The 24,547-nt window shown below is 49.7% G+C and overlaps 2 protein-coding genes across 2 annotated transcripts; both read right to left on the bottom strand.

The window, feature by feature from the left end:
• Positions 1-12,797: 12,797 nt before the first annotated feature.
• LOC131846086 (uncharacterized) lies at positions 12,798-13,211 on the bottom strand (the record flags this gene model as incomplete). Its single annotated transcript, XM_059195303.1, has 1 exon — positions 12,798-13,211. A coding segment is annotated over exon 1 (414 nt), but the record flags the coding sequence as incomplete, so codon positions are not given.
• Positions 13,212-22,401: 9,190 nt separating this feature from the next.
• LOC131846082 (uncharacterized) lies at positions 22,402-23,550 on the bottom strand. Its single transcript, XM_059195300.1, has one exon. It carries the CDS (start codon positions 23,548-23,550, stop codon positions 22,402-22,404), a length of 1,149 nt encoding a protein of 382 aa, XP_059051283.1.
• Positions 23,551-24,547: the final 997 nt, after the last annotated feature.

The following is a 24,547-nucleotide window of genomic DNA, read 5'->3' as shown; positions in this document are numbered from 1 at the left end:
TTAAACAAAAATCCTTTAAATATGGGTGATATAGACTGGCTCCTGGATAGTGGGTGTACAGACCATATAATAAACTGTGACAAATATTATGAACAACAAGAAATATTACAGAAACCCGTTAAAGTAAAAGTTGGAGATGGTAGAATACTAGAAGCGACAAAGGTTGGTCAAATTACAGTATATTTCCCAATTTATGGCAGTAAATCAAAAGTTATTTTAAAAAATGTATTTTATGTAAGTGAAATGAAAGCTAACTTGTTGAGTTATTCAAAAATTACAAATAATCATACTATTGTTTCAAAGGGCTTTTATACAAAAATATATAAAATAAATGGACCATTAATAGCCATAGCTAAAAAGGAAGAGGGACTATATAAGATGAAAAGTTATCTTTCAGAATATAATACACAAGTAATTTGACAAGAAGTAATAATAATAAAATGTCTATGAAGGAAAAATTACATAGAACTCTTGGACATATCAGTTTCACACAGTTAGATATTTTATGTAAAAATGAAATGATAGAAGGGATACCAAAAGAATTAGAAGATAACTATGTAAAATGTGCTATATGTTGTGAAAATAAAATGCATAACTTACCTTTCAAGAATAATAGACGAAGAGCTGAAGGTATATTGGAAATAGTGCATACAGATATAAATGGACCACATACTACAACAGGATATTGTAATGAAAAGTATTTTCTGAGTTTTATAGATGATTATAGTAAGTTAGTAAAAGTATATTGTATCCAGTCAAAAGATCAAGTATATGAATGTTTCATTGAATATGTAAATGAAGTACAAAATTTAACAGGAAAAAGGATTAAAGAATTAAGATGTGACAATGGCAAAGAATATATAAACAGGAATATTTTAAAATTTGCTAGAGATAACGGCATAACAATTAAACCATGCCCACCATATGTACATGAACTAAATGGGACGGCAGAAAGATTTAATAGAACAATTATGGATATGGCCAGATGTATGTTGGCAGAAGCAAAGGTAGAAAAAATGTATTGGACAGAAGTAGTAAAAGCAGCGGCATATATAAAAAACAGAACATTAGCAAATACAGTAGAGAAAAAGACACCATATGAAATATTTTTTAATGAGAAACCATCAATAACAAACTTGAAAATGTATGGAAGTAAAGTATTTGTTAGAATACCAGAAATAAAAAGAAAATCTAAATGGGACAAAAAAGCTGAGTTAGGAATTTTACTTGGTTATACAGAAGTTGGATATAGAATATTGGTGAATAACAGAATAATAGTCGCTAGACATGTTGACATTATAGAAGAAGACACTATGTTTATTGGTTATGATGATGAAGATGAGAGAAATGAGAAGAAGAAATCTGAAGAAGACACAAATAATTCAAATAACGATGAGAATGAGAAAATTGATGATGATGATGATGACAAAATAAGAAGTGGAAGAAAACCAAGAAGGCAAATCAAACCACCAGTGCGATTTGATGAAGAATTTGGATATTATTGTATAAGTGCAAATTTATGTGATGCTATGATTCCAGGTAATTTTGAGGAGGCGACAACATGTAAAGATGCAGAACAATGGAAGGATGCAATGGATAGTGAGATAAACAGTCTTGTGAAAAATAATACATGGACACTAGTGTGCAAACCAGATAATAAGGAAATCCTAGATGTGAAATGGGTGTACAAAAGAAAACCAGGTGATATTTTTAAAGCTAGGTTAGTCGTTCGAGGCTTCCAGCAAAAAGGTATTGTTGATGATATATACTCACCAGTAGTTAAAATGCAAACTTTAAAATTGTTACTTTCATATTCTTGTCAATATAGTTTAAATATTCATCAAATGGATGTTGAAACAGCTTTTTTAAATAGCAAACTATTATCTGAAGTGTATGTAAAACAGCCACAAGGCTATGATGATGTTTCTAATAGAGTTTATAAATTAAACAAAGCACTGTATGGATTAAAAGAGAGCCCACGTGCTTGGTATGAATGTTTTAATGAGTATATTGAAAAACTAGGTTTTCGTAGAAGTAAATATGATTATTGTCTTTTTGTTAAAACTGAAAATAATATAACTGTATATATCCTTTTATTTGTTGATGATTTGTTAGTATGTTGTAAAGACATAGAAATATTAAATTACATAAAACAACAATTAAGTTCCAAATTTAAAATGAAGGATTTAGGTAAAGTAAAGAAATATATAGGTATAAATATTGAATATGATTACACAAGTACTAATATAATGACATTAAGTCAGGAAAGTTATATAGAGTCATTAGCAAAACAATATAATATTTTAAACTCAAAATTATATAAAACTCCAATGGAAATTAACCTAAAATTAGAACAGTGTGATGTTAATGAGAATGTTAAGTATAGAAGTCTTATTGGTGCACTTTTATACATAAGTTCACAAACCAGACCAGATATATCATTTAGTGTAAATTATTTGAGTAGGTTTCAAAACTGTTTTAATGAGACACATTTTAAATATGCTTTAAGAGTGCTGAAATATTTGTATTTAACAAAAAATCTGAAATTAACATATCGCCAAAATAATATAAATAATGATGTAATAGATTGTTTTGTAGATGCCGACTGGGCAGGTGATATTATAGATAGAAAATCCACAACAGGCTTTATAATTCGTTTATTTGGAAATGTAATATTTTGGAAATCTAAGAAACAAGTTAGTGTGACAAAATCATCCACTTTTGCTGAATATGTAGCTTTGTCAGATGCGGTAACAGATATATTGTTCTTATTGAATTTAATAAAAGATGTATTTATGAACGTTAAACTTCCAATAAAAATTTATGAGGATAATTCTGGAGCAATTGAAATTGCAAAACATGGAAATTTTACTAAAAATTCAAAACATATAGAAGTACAGTATCACTTTGTACATGAAAATTGTGAAAATGGAACAATTCAGGTTTGTAAAGTAAATTCAGAAAATAATATAGCAGATATTTTTACAAAGTCATTAGGGACAGTTAAATTTACAAAATTTAGAGAGATGTTAAACTTAAAAGTAAATATGAATGATCTATAAAGAGTTAAGTTAATTTTAATTAATATTAGATATTTAAAGATGTTATAGTTATATAGGTAAAGTAAATAAACATAAATAAGTTAGTATATATAAGACAGTCTGTATATGAAAAGTAAGAAGGTAAATATATAAATAAAAAATGTAAATGTAAGGAGGCGTGTTAAGTATAAATACATACATTTAGCATTTTTATATTAGTAGTAATTGGCAACTATAATTGTTGTCTATGATTGGTTCTATATTGTTAACTCTCTGGTTTATAAAGTGTGAAACAGTAATGACATGTTCAAGAAGAAACAATTAAATATAAATATAAGAAAGATCGTTTTATTATAAAATTATAAATATTAACAACTTCACTGGTTTAATTTCTTGATAGTTACAACTTGCTGACCGTACTGAACTACTGAACTGAATATATAATACTGTACTGCGTAGGAATATACTGAACTGGTACTGGAATAATTTTTCATAGTCAGTCGAGGTCGTCCGCTGGTCCTTACGGACCGCCGGGTGCGGGCCTCGAGCATAAGCTCTTTGCCCGGGCGTACTGCTGGGGTGTGCCACCCCAGCGTCGTTCGTTTACCGGCCGGCCTGCCGGCCGGCCGGAAGCCAGCTGCTTCCCAGCAGCCGGCTGAGGGAGTCGTGTGGGAGGACTATTTAAGTCGCTCGCCGAGCCGGCTTAACGCCGCCACGTCACGTAAATGACGTGATCACTCGGTGGAGAGTAAGTCGCGCGGGAGCGCGCGAGTGGCGTCCGGTGGGCGCGCGTGGAGAGGGGCGAGGTCGCGCAGGTGCGCTTCGCGCCCGCTGTCCGCGCGCGAGAACATCGCGCGCGTCAACCGGACGACGAACTGCTCCACCGATGGGACCTTGAGGTCGCGGGCGATCACGTCATTACGGACGTACCGTCCGGCATTTGTGCACAGACGGAGGGCGACGTTCTGTTGGACCTGCAGTCTCCGCCGCTGTGAGGCCGAGCATGCGCCACCATGCGGGGGCGGCATATGTGAGCCGCCAACGAATGTAGGTCTTATAAATGCCTACTTTCGTCCGCAGCTGCAGCCTGGATTGTAAGACCGGTCGCAGCATAGCGCGCGCGGCCTTGGCTTGGGTAACGGCCCGGTCCACCTGCGGCGTCATACGCAGCGACCGGCTTGTTTGGATTTCTAACGGGAAAGTGTGGTAAGTACCATTGCACTTTGCTGCCTGTTTCTGATCCGTCACACTTTACAGCGTATTTCTTGTTTACCAAGTTCTTTATTTGTTCTTCGTATTGTTGTTTCTCTTCAGCTGATCTATTCAGTTTGTGCTCTAGATTTTTCAGTCTTCTGAGAGCGTTGTTATAATTTACAGGTAACTCGATGTCGTCTCGGCACCATAGGAGTCCGACCTCGTAGTGTCCGTCTTCTCTTCGTTTCGCTGTTCTCTCGAAGATGTCAACTGCACGTTGATCTTGTTTATTCAATTTCTTTTCTGTCGCTATTCCTAGTGCGTCGATTTCGAAGTGTTTCTTTATCATTTCTTCTAAGTGATCGCCTTGTGAGATGACGTTCACTACGTGAAGGATGTTCTCGCAATCTTGCTTTATAATCTTTTTCGGAACGCTTCCATGGATCACCCAGCCGAGCTGTGTTTTAAAGGCAGCTGGTTGATTTTTCTTTCCCATTCTTAGTTCTCTGGACACGATCAGTTGCCAGTTGTCGGTGCCTATGAGAAGTTGTGGTTTCTTATTCTCATAGCACAAGTCTTCTTGTTTGAGATCTTGAAGATGTTCTAAGTCCAATAGCTTTTCAGGTATTGACTGACTTAATAAATTCATGCCGGTCAATGTTCTGGCTGTCATGACGTGTTCCTTTCCGTCTTGACTGCGAATGTTCAACTTTATTGTTCGGCTGTTCATTTCTTTATGTTCTGAATTTACTCCATGCATTGATAATGTCTTAGAGGGTCCGTCGGCTCCAATCGCTTCTGCTATTTCGTTATCCAGCAGCGTGACTGTTGAACCTTCATCGAATAATGCATAGATCTTCGTTTCTCCTTTTGGTCCACTTATCGTTACAGGTCGTATTTTCAGTTTTATTTCTCGTCCGTGAGCAATAGATGCTGTTGCCACAGTGTCTTCGGTTTCTGAGACGGTTGTTACGGATGATGCAACCGTTTCCTGGTGAAGTAGCGCATGATGCGGTCGCTTGCAGCCGTTGCTTCCGCAGCTCTTCGCTCGACAGTTCATTCTTCTATGTCTTCGGGATAAACATTTGAAACATAGCTTAGCGTTCTTCGCCGTGTTCCATCTTTCTTGTATGTTCTGATTGAGGAACTTAGAACACTTAGGTAAGTTGTGTCCTTGTCCACAAGCGGGGCATTTCATGATTTCCTCTTCGTTTTCCTCGGTGTTAATTGCAAAAACCGGCTTCTACATTCTGAGTTCTGTGGTATTAACAACAGGTCGAGGTACTTCTTTCTTCACTGTATAGAACCCGTGCTTCAAGGCTCTATCAGCTTCTCTCATCAGAAATTCCGACAGCATAATTATTTCTGGCTTGCTACTTGTTTCTGAAGCCTCTACTGCGTAGTCGTACCACCTGGTCTTCTGATGAGGGCTGAGCTTCTCCAGTATGTCTCTGATAAGCAATGGATTGTGAAGATATCCTTGCTTTAATCTTCTCAGGATAGCTACAGCGTTCTGAATTTTAACGGCGAATGTATTTAATTCGACGGCTGTTCCGCTGAGTCTCGGTAGTTTTTTCATGTCTTCCATCAATCGATCTATGATGACTTCCGGTCGTCCGAAACATTGTTCTAATGTCTTCATTATTTGATCAGGCGGTGTTGCGACACCTAGTAACGGTGCAACTGCTTCTTTAGCTTCCCCGCGTAGGCAGTTACGAAGGCGAGCTAAGTTTTCCATCGGCGTGAAATTATATATGGCAGTTGTATCTTCCATTGCCGTCTTGAATTGTAACCAGTCGGTCGGTGCGCCGGTGAATATTGGTAGTTCGGAGGCTTGACGAGGCGGCGGGCGGCGGGTCATCATTTTTTCTAACACCTCCGCTAATTGTTCTACCCCTCGGCCACGTGATCTTGCTGGAGTAGGAGATTTTTCTCTGTGTGGTGTCTCCCATCCGACACGCGTTTTATAGCCTTCTGTTGTTCGTCTTCTGTGCGGCGTATCTACTGGTTTTGATTCCATCGTTGCAGTAGTGGTGATCTGCGGAGGGTAGGGTGCAGTTGACTCCCCCGTGCTGTTTCCTGGTCGGAGCCACTCTCATTCAGCCAGGCAGTGACGCGTTGCTTCACTTGTTCTGGTGGCTCCTCTTCTTCAGTATTACTGTCCTCTTCTAGCGCGGCCATGTCTGCAGCGAGCTTCTTTTTAATCAGTTCCGCTTCTATCTGCAGTTCCCGTCTTCGTATGGCTGCTAGTTTTTCTTCAGCTTCATACTGCATGCGAGCAATAACGCTTGCAGTGGAGCGGCGCGTTCGTATAGAAATCGCCTTTCGTGGAGTAGTGTACACTGGATCTGGTACATTCTGTACGGTTTCTCGGGCTTCAGGTACTGGCGCTTCCCTTGTACTGGCTGCGGTCGCGTCCGTCCGGTTCGCGGCACGATCGGCAACTGTAGCTCGGGCCTCTCGGTCGGTTTGTTCAGCGGCGCGTGTCCCTCGTTCGGTATGTATCCCGCCGTGTGCAGGATGCTGGCTCGACGACGCTGCTGCCGACGGAGAGCGTGGGGGCTCCGTATATACCCTTCCCGTTTCTTCGTTCCCAGCTTGACTTCTTGTAACGACCATTTTTTCTTCCGTAGATCCGGCTACTCGAAGGACCACACAATGTTATGGCCGGTAAATAAAATCCCAGGGTTACTTCACTGGTTTAATTTCTTGATAGTTACAACTTGCTGACCGTACTGAACTACTGAACTGAATATATAATACTGTACTGCGTAGGAATATACTGAACTGGTACTGGAATAATTTTTCATATTATTATTGGGTCGTCCGCTGGTCCTAACTGGACCGCTGGGTACGGGCCCCGAGCTTGCGCTCCTTGCCCGGGCATTCTGCTGGGGTGAACCACCCCAGCGTCGTTCTTTTACCGGCCGACCTGCCGGCCGGCCGGAGGGCGGCTGCTTCTAAGCAGCCGCCTGTGGGCGTTGTGTGGCAGGAATCATTATGTCGCTCGCCGAGCCGGCTTAACGCCGCCACGTCACGTAAATGACGTGATCACTCGGTGGAGAGTAGGTCGCGCGGGAGCGCGCGAGTGGCGTCCGGTGGGCGCGCGTGGAGAGGGGCGAGGTCGCGCAGGTGCGCTTCGCGCCCGCTGTCCGCGCGCGAGAACATCGCGCGCGTCAACCGGACGACGAACTGCTCCACCGATGGGACCTTGAGGTCGCGGGCGATCACGTCATTACGGACGTACCGTCCGGCATTTGTGCACAGACGGAGGGCGGCGTTCTGTTGGACCTGCAGTCTCCGCCGCTGTGAGGCCGAGCACAGTGCGTACCATGCGGGGGCGGCATATGTGAGCCGCGAACGAATGTAGGTCTTATAAATGCCTACTTTCGTCCGCAGCTGCAGCCTGGATTGTAAGACCGGTCGCAGCATAGCGCGCGCGGCCTTGGCTTGGGTGACAACCCGGTCCACCTGCGGCTTCATACGCAGCGACCGGTCGATTTCTACCCCTAGGTAACGCACTGTGCGTTCCCACTGTATGGGCTGGCCTCTCAGTAAGAGGGGCGGCGGGCATTTGCACCCGGGGCGGGTAAGCAGCGCCACCGTTTTACCCACGTTAACGGTGGTACGCCACTTATCCAGCCACTCGGGGAGCAGGTCCAACAGCCGCTGCATTTTGCGAGCGGCTGCGTAGGCTCGGCGAGACGACGTAAGGAAGGCACTGTCGTCGGCGAAAAGAGCGAGGACGACATCCCTCTCTCCCTCTCGGAGCTCATCCCTCAAGGTGGGGATGTCGTCTGTGTACGTCGCGTCGCGAGCGCTGGCGAAATGCAGCTGCCCTGCGGGACTCCGGCGGCAATTGGGCGTGTGGTAGAGTCACAGTTCTCGACCGAAACATAGAAGCTCCGGCCCGAGAGGAACGAGTCCACTACTCGCACGTATGCTGACGGCGTGTTGGTGTCGAGCAACTTTGACACCAAACCGTCGTGCCACACACGGTCGAACGCCTTCTCTATATCGAGAAATACGCCGACCGTGTAGTGGCCGCGGTTGTGCTCGACAGCCATATGGTGGAGCACGCGCGTCAGCTGCAAAGTCGTCGAGTGTCCGCCTCTGAAACCGAACTGCTCGTCGCGAGGCGACAGAGTCGGTCTCAGGCGGCGGAGCAGGAGGCGCTCGAACGACTTTGCTACGTGCGAGAGCAGAGTGATGGGCCGGTAGCTTGCCGGCAGGCGCTTGTCCTTGCCGGGTTTCGGGAGGACTATGACTCTACCCAACTTCCAGTTGGTAGGGAAGTGGCCGGTCCGGAGTATACCGTTGTAGAGCCTAGCTAAACACGCTAGGGCTCTACGGGGCAGCTGTGCGAGCGCTGTGGTGCTGATCCCGTCCGCTCCGGGCGCTTTGCGCTTCGGCAGGCGGCTGACGAGCCGCCTTACCTCGCCGGGCGAAACGAAGCTCACTTCGTTTACGTCCGGCGACGGAGCGGTACGGAAATCGCATACGCGACGTACGACTCGCTCGTGGTGCTCGACGACAGTGCTGGGTGCGTCGGCGGCGATTGGATTGGCCGTGAATTGCCCCTCCAAGTGCTGTGCCAGGATTTCTGCCCGGTCTTGGGCTGCGTAACGACGTCTGCCCGTCTCGTCAAGCAACGGGCAGACGGGGGGTCGTGCATTGGTGAGCTGTCGATTGAGTTTGTGCAGGTCGGTATCGTGTTCGCCAGCCCGGGATATGACACCATCCCAGGCGGCTCCACGCCAATCCCGCACTCCCTCCGACAGCTCTGCAGCCAAGCAGTTGAGCTCACGCTTGACCCGTGGGCAACGGGTTCGGGCCCATAGGCGACGGAGATTCTTTTTCCGGGCGAGTTTTTCGCGCAGATGGTGTGGCAATTCCTCTCGACGGCGAGAAGCCACGTTTATTGTGGTAGTTGCCGCCTCCACTGCGGTGCGGATTCGCTCCGTTATGCGTGTGGAGGCGGCTTCGACACCCGCTGGCGATGATAGTTCGCCGTCGAGGTGTAGATGCTCCAATTCTGCGCGAAAAACACGCCAATCCATCCGCCGCCTCGACGGTCTCGTCGGTGTGGTGGTGGTGGAGAGGTCAAGCGTGGCTAGAACTGGGAGGTGCTGTGTGTCAAGGTCGTACAGCACCTCCAGTAAGACCGGGCAAGGCACAGCCTGCACTAGGGCAATGTCCAGAACGTCTGGGCTATGTGTGGGATTTGAGGGTACGTGGGTTGGGTGCGCTGGGCCCAACACTTCGTACCCGTGGATCTGCGAATCCTGGAGGAGTCTTCGACCTATCGGCGAGCACAGACGGGAACCCCAAGCCGTGTGCTTCGCGTTTAGGTCGCCCATAAGCAGGGTGGGACTCCTCCCATCCAGAACGTTCCGGACATCGGAGGGGCTGAATTCCAGTCCCGGGGGACGGTAAGCTGCCAGGACCTTCAGTTCCGCGCCGTCGACGTTGATGCTGACTCCTATGGAGCGCATGACGCGGAACTCGGGGCGCTCTAACTCCACGTGGACTACGTCCCGACGGACTAGTACCGCCGTACCGCGGTACGCAATGCCCGCCGGTGACGTTTCGTCGCGTCTATACACGTGGTAGTTAGGCACCCTCAACGTCTCCTTTTCTGTGAGCTTCGTTTCACCCAGGAGTATGATGTGCACATCCTGGGTGCGAGCTAGGAGACGGAGGTCCTGGACTTTATCCTTTATTCCCCCGGGGTTCCAGTACACAATGCGCAGGCTAGTACCCGCCATTTGTGTACTGTTGGATTTTGGCCAATCCATTTAATGCCGCCGACTTAGTATCTGCGCCGGCCGCGAGCGTAGTAAGCAGCTCCGTCAACAGGCTAATAAGCATGTTCAGTGCTCTGTCGACGGGCGCTTGTGTGAAGGGGGCGGGCGCGGCGCGTGCCGAACGCGGCGCGGGGTATGCGATGTGTGTGGGAGGCGCGGGAGGTGCGCGTCTTACGTCCGCCAAAAGCGGCTTGAATGCCACTCTCGGCACATTGTGTGCCGGTGGCGCCGCCTGGCGGCGACGTGGCGCTGCACGCGGGCCCTGATTTGGGACGGCATGCATGGGAAGGGAGGGGGGTGCTTTTTACGAAAATATTGGGGTGGGATCAGGTAGGAAGGGGATTGGGGTTGATGCCGTCACGGGCTCATCTCCGCGCCTCTTCTTGCCGCGTCTTCGGCGGCGGCGCTTTTTAATTGCACCGGCGTCGGCGCCTCGTTGCGTCGGTTCGTTAGCCGGCGCCATTAGGTTGGCGCCAGCGGTTTCCTCGACCGTTATTACGGGAGGGGGAGCCTGGGCGACGTATGTACGAGGCGCCGCGGTGGGATTATTGCGCCGCCGTTGCTGCGCCTTGGGCGCCGTCGACGACGCAGTGGGGACGGGGGGACGGGGTTTGATTCCCCTCTGCCGGGCCTCTCTTTTATACACCGGGCACTTCCGGTCGTTGGCGGTGTGAGGTTTTGCGCAATTGGCACATGTCGGCTTTTGGTCACGCGGCCTGTCGCAGTTCGCCGCCGGGTGCTCCCCACCACAGCGAACCCATTTTACAGGCCGGTGACAATTGGCCGATGCATGGCCGAATGCCTGGCATCTGTGGCATTGTGGCAGCACCGATGCCGGCTTCCACGCCTCAACCACGACGCCCCGCATGTACAGGAGCTCGTCAGTCGCGTACAAGCGTGTGAGCTCGTCCCTGTCCATGGGGTCGAGTTGGGCGTGGAAAATGCAGCCGGGGCGGCCGCGACGCGCGGGTATGCCCCGCACTAGCCGCACTCCGAACCCCTTCTCCTGCAGTGCCTCCACTATCCTCTCATTGGGGGTGTCGGCGGGGAGGCCCCGTATCGCCACCTTGGTGGGCAGTTCGGAGGCCAGACTATAAAAGTACCAACTTATTGTTGGGTCCTTTTCGCTGGCCTCTATCAAATACCTTTGGACGGCACGGAATTCTTCGTCCGTCCTAGGCAGGAATCTAACCCCAGTGCCGTAGGGTCTTGCGTTGGGTGCCTCCCCCAGTACGCGCCTGAGCTGGTCGAAGTGGCGCGTCCAGTTAGGGAGGCGTTCTACCACTATGGGGGGGTATTTGCCTCGCCCTGTGGCGGGTTCTACGCCCGTATCGGCGACCTTACCCTGTGAGGGCATTTGCGGGGCTGGAGCCGTGGTGGCGGGGGTTGGGGTGGCGGGGCCTGCCACTACTGCCGCAAAGGACGGCGGGGTTCGTCGTCGCGGCGAGGGGACGGGGGGGAGCATCGGCTCGGGCGATTGTGGCACCGGTTCGAGTGCCGCATATGACGTGGCGTCATACTCGCCCCTATCTAGCGTATAGGAGCGAGGTAGCGGCGAGGGCACACGCGAGGGTGCTGGCGAAGGCTCAGGCGAGGTCGCAGGCGACGCATGTACGTCGCCGTAAAAACGCCTGTCTTCCCCTTCCTCCTCGCTCCCGCTATCCGGCGGGGGGGAGGGTGAGCGCGGAGGGGGTGAGGGCTTTCGCCGCACGGTACCCGACTGGGACGGTAGGGGTTGGTAGCCCTTGTCCACAAGCCGGATTCTCGGCGTCGGCGGCACCTTCACTAGGTCAAGGTCGCGGGGGGGGACTCCTCTACGTCCCTCCGTTTGTCGCCTCTAGCGGGCGAGGTCGGCGACGGCGGTGCGCGTCTTTTAGATGGGCCAGGTTGCGCGCATCTTTCCCCTCGGCCTGGTTCCCGGTCGGCGGCATCATTGCCGCTTCCCGCGAGGGCAGAGGGGGTGCCCTTGGATGCCGGGCGAGCGTGGAAGGTCCCCAGCTCAGTGGCGGGGACCAGCTTGGTCGGGTTCCTTAGATCCCGACGCACAACAGTTCGGGGAGCTCCCCTGTCAGGAGGTTTCCTGGGGGCTTTGCCCCTTTGCGACATCACGACACGATAGGGTGATGTACTAGGAAAGGGACTGGAGGGGTGGGAGAGGGTGATGTGGGGGCTGGAACCCCACGACGAACCTACCGAAAGGTAGGGAATTCCGCCCTGAAAGGGCAGGTGATCACACTGTAAGACAGTCGCAAGTGGATTGCAGCAACGAATTTGCGTCAACAAATTCGGTCTACAATCCTAGCGCGTTCTCTCTCTAGACAAAGTACACTTTGTGTAGCTGGATTACGCACTGTATCGCTCTCAACAATTTGCGCAAGTGGGCACCAGTTGCGGGGCTCACTCTGGAGACTCGACGGCGAACCGGAGTCTCACAGAGGATCACACGACCAACGGTAAACTCAGCAAGCAACAAATTGGAAAGCGACAATTTTTCATATTATTATCGGGTCGTCCGCTGGTCCTAACTGGACCGCTGGGTACGGGCCCCGAGCTTGCGCTCCTTGCCCGGGCATTCTGCTGGGGTGAACCACCCCAGCGTCGTTCTTTTACCGGCCGACCTGCCGGCCGGCCGGAGGGCGGCTGCTTATCAGCAGCCGCCTGTGGGCGTTGTGTGGCAGGAATCATTATGTCGCTCGCCGAGCCGGCTTAACGCCGCCACGTCACGTAAATGACGTGATCACTCGGTGGAGAGTAAGTCGCGCGGGAGCGCGCGAGTGGCGTCCGGTGGGCGCGCGTGGAGAGGGGCGAGGTCGCGCAGGTGCGCTTCGCGCCCGCTGTCCGCGCGCGAGAACATCGCGCGCGTCAACCGGACGACGAACTGCTCCACCGATGGGACCTTGAGGTCGCGGGCGATCACGTCATTACGGACGTACCGTCCGGCATTTGTGCACAGACGGAGGGCGGCGTTCTGTTGGACCTGCAGTCTCCGCCGCTGTGAGGCCGAGCACAGTGCGTACCATGCGGGGGCGGCATATGTGAGCCGCGAACGAATGTAGGTCTTATAAATGCCTACTTTCGTCCGCAGCTGCAGCCTGGATTGCAAGACCGGTCGCAGCATAGCGCGCGCAGCCTTGGCTTGGGTAACAGCCCGGTCCACCTGCGGCGTCATACGCAGCGACCGGTCGATTTCCACCCCTAGGTAACGCACTGTGCGCTCCCACTGGATGGGCTGGCCTCTCAGTAAGAGGGGCGGCGGGCATTTGCACCCGGGGCGGGTAAGCAGCGCCACCGTTTTACCCACGTTAACGGTGGTACGCCACTTATCCAGCCACTCGGGGAGCAGGTCCAACAGCCGCTGCATTTTGCGAGCGGCTGCGTAGGCTCGGCGAGACGACGTAAGAAAGGCACTGTCGTCGGCGAAAAGAGCGAGGACGACATCCCTCTCTCCCTCTCGGAGCTCATCCCTCAAGGTGGGGATGTCGTCTGTGTACGTCGCGTAGAGCGCTGGCGAAATGCAGCTGCCCTGCGGGACTCCGGCGGCAATTGGGCGTGTGGTAGAATCACAGTTCTCGACCGAAACATAGAAGCTCCGGCCCGAGAGGAACGAGTCCACTACTCGCACGTATGCTGACGGCGTGTTGGTGTCGAGCAACTTCGACACCAAACCGTCGTGCCACACACGGTCGAACGCTTTCTCTATATCGAGAAATACGCCGACCGTGTAGTGGCCGCGGTTGTGCTCGACAGCCATATGGTGGAGCACGCGCGTCAGCTGCAAAGTCGTCGAGTGTCCGCCTCTGAAACCGAACTGCTCGTCGCGAGGCGACAGAGTCGGTCTCAGGCGGCGGAGCAGGAGGCGCTCGAACGACTTTGCTACGTGCGAGAGCAGAGTGATGGGCCGGTAGCTTGCCGGCAGGCGCTTGTCCTTGCCGGGTTTCGGGAGGACTATGACTCTACCCAACTTCCAGTTGGTAGGGAAGTGGCCGGTCCGGAGTATGCCGTTGTAGAGCCTCGCTAGACACGCTAGGGCTCTACGGGGCAGCTGTGCGAGCGCTGCGGTGCTGATCCCGTCCGCTCCGGGCGCTTTGCGCTTCGGCAGGCGGCTGACGAGCCGCCTTACCTCGCCGGGCGAAACGAAGCTCACTTCGTTTACGTCCGGCGACGGAGCGGTACGGAAATCGCATACGCGACGTACGACTCGCTCGTGGTGCTCGACGACAGTGCTGGGTGCGTCGGCGGCGATTGGATTGGCCGTGAATTGCCCCTCCAAGTGCTGTGCCAGGATTTCTGCCCGGTCTTGGGCTGCGTAACGACGTCTGCCCGTCTCGTCAAGCAACGGGCAGACGGGGGGTCGTGCATTGGTGAGCTGTCGATTGAGTTTGTGCAGGTCGGTATCGTGTTCGCCGGCCCGGGATATGACACCCTCCCAGGCGGCTCCACGCCAATCCCGCACTCCCACCGACAGCTCTGCAGCCAGGCAGTTGAGCTCACGCTTGACCCGCGGGCAGCGGGTTCGGGCCCATAGGCGACGGAGGTTCTTTTTCCGGGCGAGTTTTTCGCGCAGATGGTGTGGCAATTCCTCTCGACGGCGAGAAGCCACGTTTATTGTGGTAGTTGCCGCCTCCACTGCGGTGCGAATTCGCTCCGTTATGAGTGTGGAGGCGGCTTCGACACCCGCTGGCGATGATAGTTCGCCGTCGAGGTGTAGATGCTCCAATTCTGCGCGAAAAACACGCCAATCCATCCGCCGCCTCGACGGTCTCGTCGGTGTGGTGGTGATGGAGAGGTCAAGCGTGGCTAGAACTGGGAGGTGCTGTGTGTCTAGATCATACAGCACCTCCAGTAAGACCGGGCAAGGCACAGCCTGCACTAGGGCAATGTCCAGAACGTCTGGGCTATGTGTGGGATTTGAGGGTACGTGTGTTGGGTGCGCTGGGCCCAACACCTCGTACCCGTGGATCTGCGAATCCTGGAGGAGTCTTCGACCTATCGGCGAGCACAGACGGGAACCCCAAGCCGTGTGCTTCGCGTTTAGGTCGCCCATAAGCAGGGTGGGACTCCTCCCATCCAGAACGTTCCGGACATCGGAGGGGCTGAATTCCAGTCCCGGGGGACGGTAAGCTGCCAGGACCTTCAGTTCCGCGCCGTCGACGTTGATGCTGACTCCTATGGAGCGCATGGCGCGGAACTCGGGGCGCTCTAACTCCACGTGGACTACGTCTCGACGGACAAGTACCGCCGTACCGCGGTACGCAATGCCCGCCGGTGACGTTTCGTCGCGTCTATACACGTGGTAGTTAGGCACCCTCAACGTCTCCTTTTCTGTGAGCTTCGTTTCACCCAGGAGTATGATGTGCACATCCTGGGTGCGAGCTAGGAGACGGAGGTCCTGGACTTTATCCTTTATTCCCCCGGGGTTCCAGTACACAATGCGCAGGCTAGTACCCGCCATTTGTGTACTGTTGGATTTTGGCCAATCCATTTAATGCCGCCGACTTAGTATCTGCGCCGGCCGCGAGCGTAGTAAGCAGCTCCGTCAACAGGCTAATAAGCATGTTCAGTGCTCTGTCGACGGGCGCTTGTGTGAAGGGCGCGGGCGCGGCGTGTGCCGAACGCGGCGCGGGGTATGCGGTGTATGTGGGAGGCGCGGGAGGTGCGCGTCTTACGTCCGCCAAAAGCGGCTTAAAAGCCACTCTCGGCACATTGTGTGCCGGTGGCGCCGCCTGGCGGCGACGTGGCGCTGCACGCGGGCCCTGATTTGGGACGGCATGCATGGGAAGGGAGGGGGGTGCGTTGTACGCAAATATTGCGGTGGGATCAGGTAGGAAGGGGATTGGGGTTGATGCCGTCACGGGCTCATCTCCGCGCCTCTTCTTGCCGCGTCTTCGGCGGCGTCGCTTTTTAGTAGCACCGGCGTCGGCGCCTCGTTGCGTCGGTTCGTTAGCCGGCGCCATTAGGTTGGCGCCAGCGGTTTCCTCGACCCGTATTACGGGAGGGGGAGCCTGGGCGACGTATGTACGAGGCGCCGCGGTGGGATTGTTGCGCCGCCGTTGCTGCGCCGTGGGCGCCGTCGACGTCGCAGTGGGGACGGGGGACGGGGTTTGATTCCCCTCTGCCGGGCCTCTCTTTTATAAACCGGGCACTTCCGGTCGTTGGCGGTGTGTGACTTTGCGCAGTTGGCACAGGTCGGCTTTTGGTCACGCGGCCTGTCGCAGTTCGCCGCCGGGTGCTCCCCACCACAGCGAACGCATTTTACAGGCCGGTGACAATTGGCCGATGCATGGCCGAATGCCTGGCATCTGTGGCATTGTGGCAGCACCGATGCCGGCTTCCACGCCTCAACCACGACGCCCCGCATGTACAGGAGCTCATCCGTCGCGTACAAGCGTGTGAGCTCGTCCCTGTCCATGGGGTCGAGTTGGGCGTGGAAAATGCAGCCGGGGCGGCCGCGACGCGCGGGTATGCCCCGCACTAGCCGCACTCCGAACCCCTTCTCCTGCAGTGCCTCCACTATCCTCTCATTGGGGGTGTCGGCGGGGAGGCCCCGTATCGCCACCTTGGTGGGCAGTTCGGAGGCCAGACTATAAAAGTACCAACTTATTGTTGGGTCCTTTTCGCTGGCCTCTATCAAATACCTTTGGACGGCACGGAATTCTTCGTCCGTCCTAGGCAGGAATCTAACCCCAGTGCCGTAGGGTCTTGCGTTGGGTGCCTCCCCCAGTACGCGCCTGAGCTGGTCGAAGTGGCGCGTCCAGTTAGGGAGGCGTTCTACCACTATTGGGGGGTATTTGCCTCGCCCTGTGGCGGGTTCTACGCCCGTATCGGCGATCTTACCCTGTGAGGGCATTTGCGGGGCTGGAGCCGTGGTGGCGGGGGTTGGGGTGGCGGGGCCTGCCACTACTGCCGCAAAGGACGGCGGGGTTCGTCGTCGCGGCGAGGGGACGGGGGGGAGCATCGGCTCGGGCGATTGTGGCACCGATTCGAGTGCCGCATATGACGTGGCGTCATACTCGCCCCTATCTAGCGTATAGGAGCGAGGTAGCGGCGAGGGCACACGCGAGGGTGCTGGCGAAGGCTCAGGCGAGGTCGCAGGCGACGTATGTACGTCGCCGTAAAAACGCCTGTCTTCCCCTTCCTCCTCGCTCCCGCTATCCGGCGGGGGGGAGGGTGAGCGCGGAGGGGGTGAGGGCTTTCGCCGCACGGTACCCGACTGGGACGGTAGGGGTTGGTAGCCCTTGTCCACGAGCCGGATTCTCGGCGTCGGCGGCGCCTTCACTAGGTCGAGGTCGCGGGGGGGGGACTCCTCTACGTCCCTACGTTTGTCGCCTCTAGCGGGCGAGGTCGGCGACGGCGGTGCGCGTCTTTTAGACGGGCCGGGTTGTGCGCATCTTTCCCCTCTGCCTGGTTCCCGGTCGGCGGCATCATTGCCGCTTCCCGCGAGGGCAGAGGGGGTGCCCTTGGATGCCGGGCGAGCGTGGAAGGTCCCCAGCTCAGTGGCGGGGACCAGCTTGGTCGGGTTCCTTAAATCCCGACGCACAACAGTTCGGGGAGCTCCCCTGTCAGGAGGTTTCCTGGGGGCTTTGCCCCTTTGCGACATCACGACACGAAAGGGTGATGTACTAGGAAAGGGGACTGGAGGGGTGGAAGAGGGTGGTGTGGGGGCTGGAACCCCACGACGAACCTACCGAAAAGTAGGGAATTCGCCCTGAAAGGGCAGGTAATCGCACTGTAAGACAGTCGCAAGTGGATTGCAGCAACGAATTTGCGTCAACAAATTCGGTCTACAATCCTAGCGCGTTCTCTCGCTAGACAAAGTACACTTTGTGTAGCTGGATTACGCACTGTATCGCTCTCAACAATTTGCGCAAGTGGGCACCAGTTGCGGGGCTCACTCTGGAGACTCGACGGCGAACCGGAATCTCACAGAGGATCACACGACCAACGGTAAACTCAACAAGCAACAAATTGGAAAGCGACTTAATTTTTCATACAAATTTCGTTGGTTACGTATTCCGGAGGCAATACCTTATCGCGAGCTCCGTGTTTTTAGCTCGATTCTAAAGTTAATTTTCATTATGACTTTTGGAGTTTTTCGATGTTATTACCTCTGTAACACGTTTTCCCCCTTATAATTCTTATTTACATGTGAACTTTGCATAAGTCCCTATCTAAAAAGTACACATACATAATCATCACAATAGTATTTCTTATAAATACAAGGTAAATTATCTTTAACTTACACCGATTTTCACATTTAACAATAGTGAAATACTACAACTATAACAGGAACATTACTTATATCTAGTTCGTTATAGTTATTTTAACATATAGCTTATATTTACATAACTGAATACTGTTTACATATATTATTGCTCGTTTTTTCATATATCATACTGTTCGTTTCATTTACATTATTTTAAACTTATCTATATGATATTACGCGTTGTATTTTAATTTTACATTATTATTGATCTTATTCTACGTTATTTCACGCTGTCCTCTATAGGAATCATTGTGGCACTGCATTCACTGGGCCCAACTTTCTGCTGCGTGCTGCTACACCGACCATGACAATGTACCTGTCCCGTCTACATTACGCCACTAAGGAGCAGGACATTGTCGATTATATTCGTACCAAGAGTAACCTGACATTGAGGGTAACGCAGCTGAAGTCGAGTCACAACGCGAGTTTCAAAGCGTTTGTGGCCCTGGTCCCCACCGACTTGCTGCCCACCTTCATGAAAGAGGACTACTGGCCGAAAGGTGTGGTGTATCGGCGCTACCGTGGCAGATTGCCATCTTCAGTGCCGTGATCACACAGACGATATCATTGTATTAGTTTTTAAATATTATATTATGTGTATGTTAGTCTATAAGGTATTTATAATATGGGCCTAGTTGCCTGAAATAAATGAATAAATAAATAAATAAATATAATCATGGGTGATTTTAATACTGACCTCATCCGTGATACAGCAAATTCCCGTAAACAAGGTCATATTGTTAACTCAGTAGGGTTAACTTTGTTACCGACTGGGCCCACTCATACCAACATAGACTATCCTGATAGTTGGATTGACCACATTTATATTTCCTCTCCTGATTTCGTTCTCAATCATGGTCAAGTTCCGGCACCAGGTATATCTCGCCATGACATAATATATGTTACTTATAACGTGAATAAAGTTAAACGTAAACCCGTAATTAAAGAAATACGCAATTTAGCTAGGATTGATATGGAGGCACTAGGAAAAGATATTCAATCGGTTAATTGGGACTGTGTTACTGAAGCTCCTACTGTCAATGCGAAGCTCTCCAACTTCAACACTTGCATCCACCAGCTTTACATCAAACATGCTCCATCGCATGGTATAAAACTAAGAAAACCGCCTGCCCCTTGGATCACGAGAGGCTTTCGCATGGCGATGATGAGACGCAATCAGGCGTTTTGTAAGTTTAAGAGGAATCGTACTGACGAGAACTGGTCGTCATTCAAAACGGCTCGTAATCGGTGTAATTACATGGTAAGAGCAGCCAAACGCCAATATATTCATTCGAATTTGCTTAATGCTTCGCCGGCTAATTCTTGAAAGTTCCTCAAGTCGCTCGGTTTGTGCAAACAAACCAGCGATACTGTCCCACTCTTTTCACTAGATGATCTTAATAGACATTTCTCTTCTCCCTTACCGCTAAGTGCTTCTATCAAAAAAGCCACTTTGGAGGAAATTGCTTCCTGGCCTAGCTTATGCTCGGATATGTTCTCTTTTACTGCTGTGACCGTCGAGGAGATCCGTAAGATTATATCATCCATCAAATCCAACTGTGTTGGTGTTGATGATGTGAGTAGAATCATGATTATTCTCATACTTGAACATGTACTTCCTTTGATCACTCACATTGTTAACTGCTCTTTACTTTCTAGTACCTTCCCTTCTATCTGGTTAAATGCTTTCGTCCTTCCACTTCCTAAGGTATCATCTCCCACTCTTCTCAAGGACTTTCGGCCCATTTCTATTCTGCCCTACCTCTCTAAAATTCTGGAAGCGGTAGATCACAAACAGCTTTCTAATTTCATTTTTGGAAACAAACTTGTGAGCTCCTTTCAATCTGGATTCCGTCTTGGGCATAGCACCGCTACAGCACTTCTCAAAGTGACTGAAGATGTGAGAGAGGACATGGAAAGTTCCAAAGTTACCATCCTTATATTAATTGATTTCTCAAACGCTTTCAATACAGTCGACCATGACGTCCTTCTTGCATTACTCTCTCATCTTGGGGTCTCCTCCGCGGCCGTTAGTTGGTTCCGTTCTTATATTCAGGGTCGCCGGCAGGCTGTTCGCTATGACCAAGCTCTATCTGACTGGTGCGAATTGGTCGCTGGTGTCCCTCAAGGCGGTATATTGTCTCCGTTATTATTTTCTATTTTTATTAACTTCCTCACTAATGATCTCAAGTGCTCTTACCATCTTTACGCAGACGATTTACAGCTGTACTATCAAATTGAAGTAGAAAGAATATCCGAAGCTGTAAGTCGGTTAAACGATGCTCTTGCCTACATTGAGGACTGGGCGGTTAGGTTCGGGGTGACTGTCAATCCTAGCAAATGCCAAGCAATCATTTTGGGAAGCTCGAGACAACTCGGCAAAACGAACCTGACGTCTGTTCCTCCGATAATTTTTAATAAAATGTCTATTCCTTACTGCACGCATGTCAAAGACCTTGGCCTCACGATTGACACCACCCTTAGCTGGAATAATCACGTCAATGAGGTCAGTCGTAAAGTTACGTACACCTTGCGCAATTTATACCGGTTTGAAAATTTCCTTCCTACCAGTACTAAGATCTTACTTATTCAGTCCCTGGTACTACCCATTATTGATTATGCAGATGTGTGCTGCTCGGACATGAATGAGGACCTTTTAAACAAATTGGATCGTCTTCTCAATAATTGCATACGTTTTATTTTCGGTCTCCGTAAATACGACCATATCTCTTTTTACCGCTCTCAGCTCAATTGGCTTCCAATCCGCCAACGAAGAATTATTCGTCTCTTGTGTACTCTTTATTCATTACTATACGATCCTAACTCTCCCGAGTATCTTAATACCAAATTTCATTTTCATGGGGACATCTCTTATCGTAACCTTCGTCCGTCTAGGAATTTACTTCTCCACGTTCCTGCTCATCGTACGAGCTTCATTTCTAAATCTTTCACTTTACAGGCCATTAAACACTGGAACGAGTTACCCCTTGACATTAGGTCCAGCTCTTCAAAATTCACATTCAAATCCAAATTACGCAAACACCTTTCCCAGAACTAGTGTAGGCTCCTGTTATCCTTGTAGTATTATTCCTCCACCCAACCACCTCTATGTATCTGAATTTCCCTGTTGATTTGTATAAATTTATAATTGTATGTGTATTTGTATGTATGTGTGTAGGTACGTACGTGTATGTAGTTATATTTATATATGTATAATTATTTATTCATATTATGTATTATAGTTTATAAGTATATTCGCATATGTATTTATATTTAATCATATTAAAGTGATCTTCTTATTATTTTATTTTTTTTAGATTAGAATTTCAATTTGTTAATGCACCGCCAACATGAATCTCTGTTTGCCCAATGGTTGACTGGGAGAAAATGCCTCGAGGTGTTAAGTCCGCCATGTGTACCTTTATTTATGTATTTGTTCATTAAAGTTTTAATAAATAAATAAATAAAATAAATATGTTCTTCGGACAGCCAATGGTTTGGAGACGTGCAAGAAGTGCCGGCCACCATGCATTATCAAATGCAGCTTTAATATCTAGGGAGACAGCTATTACAAGTTGTCCTCCTGACTTAGCTTGTTTGACTTTATCAAGTGCCGTGTGAATCGCGTTAATAGTGCTCGTTTGAGTACGAAACCCGAACTGTCTATTGCAAAAAATATTTTTACCTTCAGCATGGTAAATTACTCTTTTAATGAAGAGTTTTTCAAAAAGTTTACCAAATACCGGGAGTAGGCCCAAGGGGCGGAAAGATCCCAGATCGGTATAGTCCCGTTTGCCCGGCTTCGGTATTATTTTCACATATGCCTTTTTCCACTGTTTGGGGAAACTCTGGAGCGATAAGCATCTGTTTAATATGTCAGTTATCAACTGAGGGAACAAAAGCGCAAATTGCAGACATATATCAGACGTAAGGCCATCCATGCCAGGCGCTTTCTTCGGGTTCATGTCACGCAGTTGCTCAATTACTTCAGTGGAAAAAGGCAAATCGTCATTAGTGCAAGGAATAGTAGCTGCAATTCGCCGTGTGTCAGTGTGAATAGGAAGATAATCGGGTACATCATCAGGATAAAAATGCTTCAATAAAGCATCTGCTGTGTCTTGTCGATCTCTGGTATAGCAGTTACCCAGCTTAATTGTGGTTGGCGGCTTTCTTGGCGCCGCATCTTTAAGAAGCCGATTGGTGAGTGACCAGACATTTTCTTTATTTTGCAGCTCACAGAAATCTCGGAAACTTTTGGTCGATTCTTTTTTAATTCAGCAGCGTACTCGGTCTTTTTAAGTTGTCGTTCAGCCAAGAGAGCTCCCAGTGCTTCTCCTCGTCTTTTGGCAGAATGTATTTGCCGATGTAAGCTCACCACTTCTGCCTTCAGATTTTCAAGTCGATCCGTCCACCAGGGAGGTTTAGGCTTTTGTCCTGCCCTCTTAACGGGCATGGACTCACTACATGCATGCTGTATAACCTCTGTAACTTTTTCGATGATTACTTCCAATCTCGCCATGCTTACGATGTTTAAATCGGTATTGATAATATCTTCAGAAGCCATATTTGTAAGCAGGATGTCTCTAAATGCCGCCCAATTAGCGTGTTTGCTATTATATCTGTAAGTGGAAGTGCTAGAATTGTTGTCAGGTAATTGACACTGATTTTCCAGCTGAAACACTATGGCGTTATGTTGCGATGAGGGGCAAATAGTTACATCAACTCTCCAATTCTCCACCCAGTCATGTGCATCACCAGTCGCTAGAGTGAGATCAATGATGGAAGAACGATCTCGTCCATGAGTTACAGTTTCAAAGGTTGGAGTGGAACCTGTATTGCATAGATACAAATTGTTGGCGTTCATCAGGTCAATAATCAAATCTCCGCGGTTGTTATTCCTACTACTGCCCCATACAGGATGCCAGCCATTAAAATCTCCTCCAACGACTATGTGATCATTAGGGTGTAGTTTGAGAAAGTGTTCTAATCTGTCCAATGTACCATGCACGCCCTCATTAGGTTCTACATAAATGGAGACCAGCAATATTTTGCGATTCCCGTCGTCTAGCCGAACCACACACATGTTCGGAGTTGAATACTGGGCGAGTCCAATCATTTTGGTACCCAATTTTGGAACTATTATAATGCATGCCTTGACAGTGCGGTCCTGAGGAAATTGATAAACTTGGAGCCCATATATAGATTTAACTTCTTTACTTGAACCCACGTATGGTTCTGACAGCATAGCTACTTTGTATTTACCATCAACGAGAGAGCGAGCGACCTCATGTAAGCTATTTTTACATCGATCGGTATTACACTGAATGACATGTAGCTTATTATTGGGAGCCGTAATCAACTCTATTGGTGATACGTTGTCTCATGGCTCGCAAACGGGGGCAATTAGCTGAGGTAGCATTATGATTTGTATCAGTAGCGATATTAAATTTAGTATTATGGCTAATACAGTTAACACAGCGAGTCTTGTCAGCCACATCTTTGGAACTGCATTCGTAGGAAGAATGTCCGTAAAGTGCACAGTGAGTACAAGCGCTCTCTTCTGCATCACACTGATTTTTAAGATGTCCAAATTGTAGGCATCGGTGGCATTGTACAAATGGGCTGTAGTCACTTACGTGCACCTTGTGATGATCCAGATTAAGTCGACCCATTCTCATGGCGGCACGCCAGACCAAGGGAGTAACCGTTAGTACTGCATTATACAGATGGGGATTTCTGTTATTTCTGATAAACCGCAACTTAATGTCATTTTCTTCATTAACAACCCGCTCAATCTGCTCGTTTTGTGTGGTAATCAGTTCAGCCAGTTCCTCCCGCGCCACGTCTTTAGATACCCCTTTTAAAATGATCATGGGCCGAATTTGCCGTGCAGCTTCGACAATCATATTTTTTACACTGCTTAGTCTATTTACAGTTTCGTCTCTTTGATTTGCACCTTCAAATTCTATTCGAAGTTTATTTTTCGAGATTGCTTGGATTCTAGTAGGCGCATATTTGACGCCCCTGAATGATACGTTCTTTTTCCAAAGCGCAACTAACTCCTCTCTAGATTTTGTGTCACTTCTGGCAGAAACGATCAACGCCGGATGATTTTTAGGGATGGAAGAAAAGGCCCTAGACATAGCGGGTGGCTGTTTAGGAGGAGTCTTGGAAGTCGCCTGAGCATAAGACATATTGGTGACTGCAGTCATTGTGTCTTTAAGTTGTTGCACCTGTTCTGT

Source organism: Achroia grisella, unplaced genomic scaffold (genome assembly GCF_030625045.1).
Source record: "Achroia grisella isolate CSIRO2021 unplaced genomic scaffold, CSIRO_AGI_Agris_v1 utg4880, whole genome shotgun sequence".
NCBI lineage: Eukaryota > Metazoa > Arthropoda > Insecta > Lepidoptera > Pyralidae > Achroia > Achroia grisella.
This window is presented reverse-complemented; position numbering and strand designations above follow the sequence as displayed.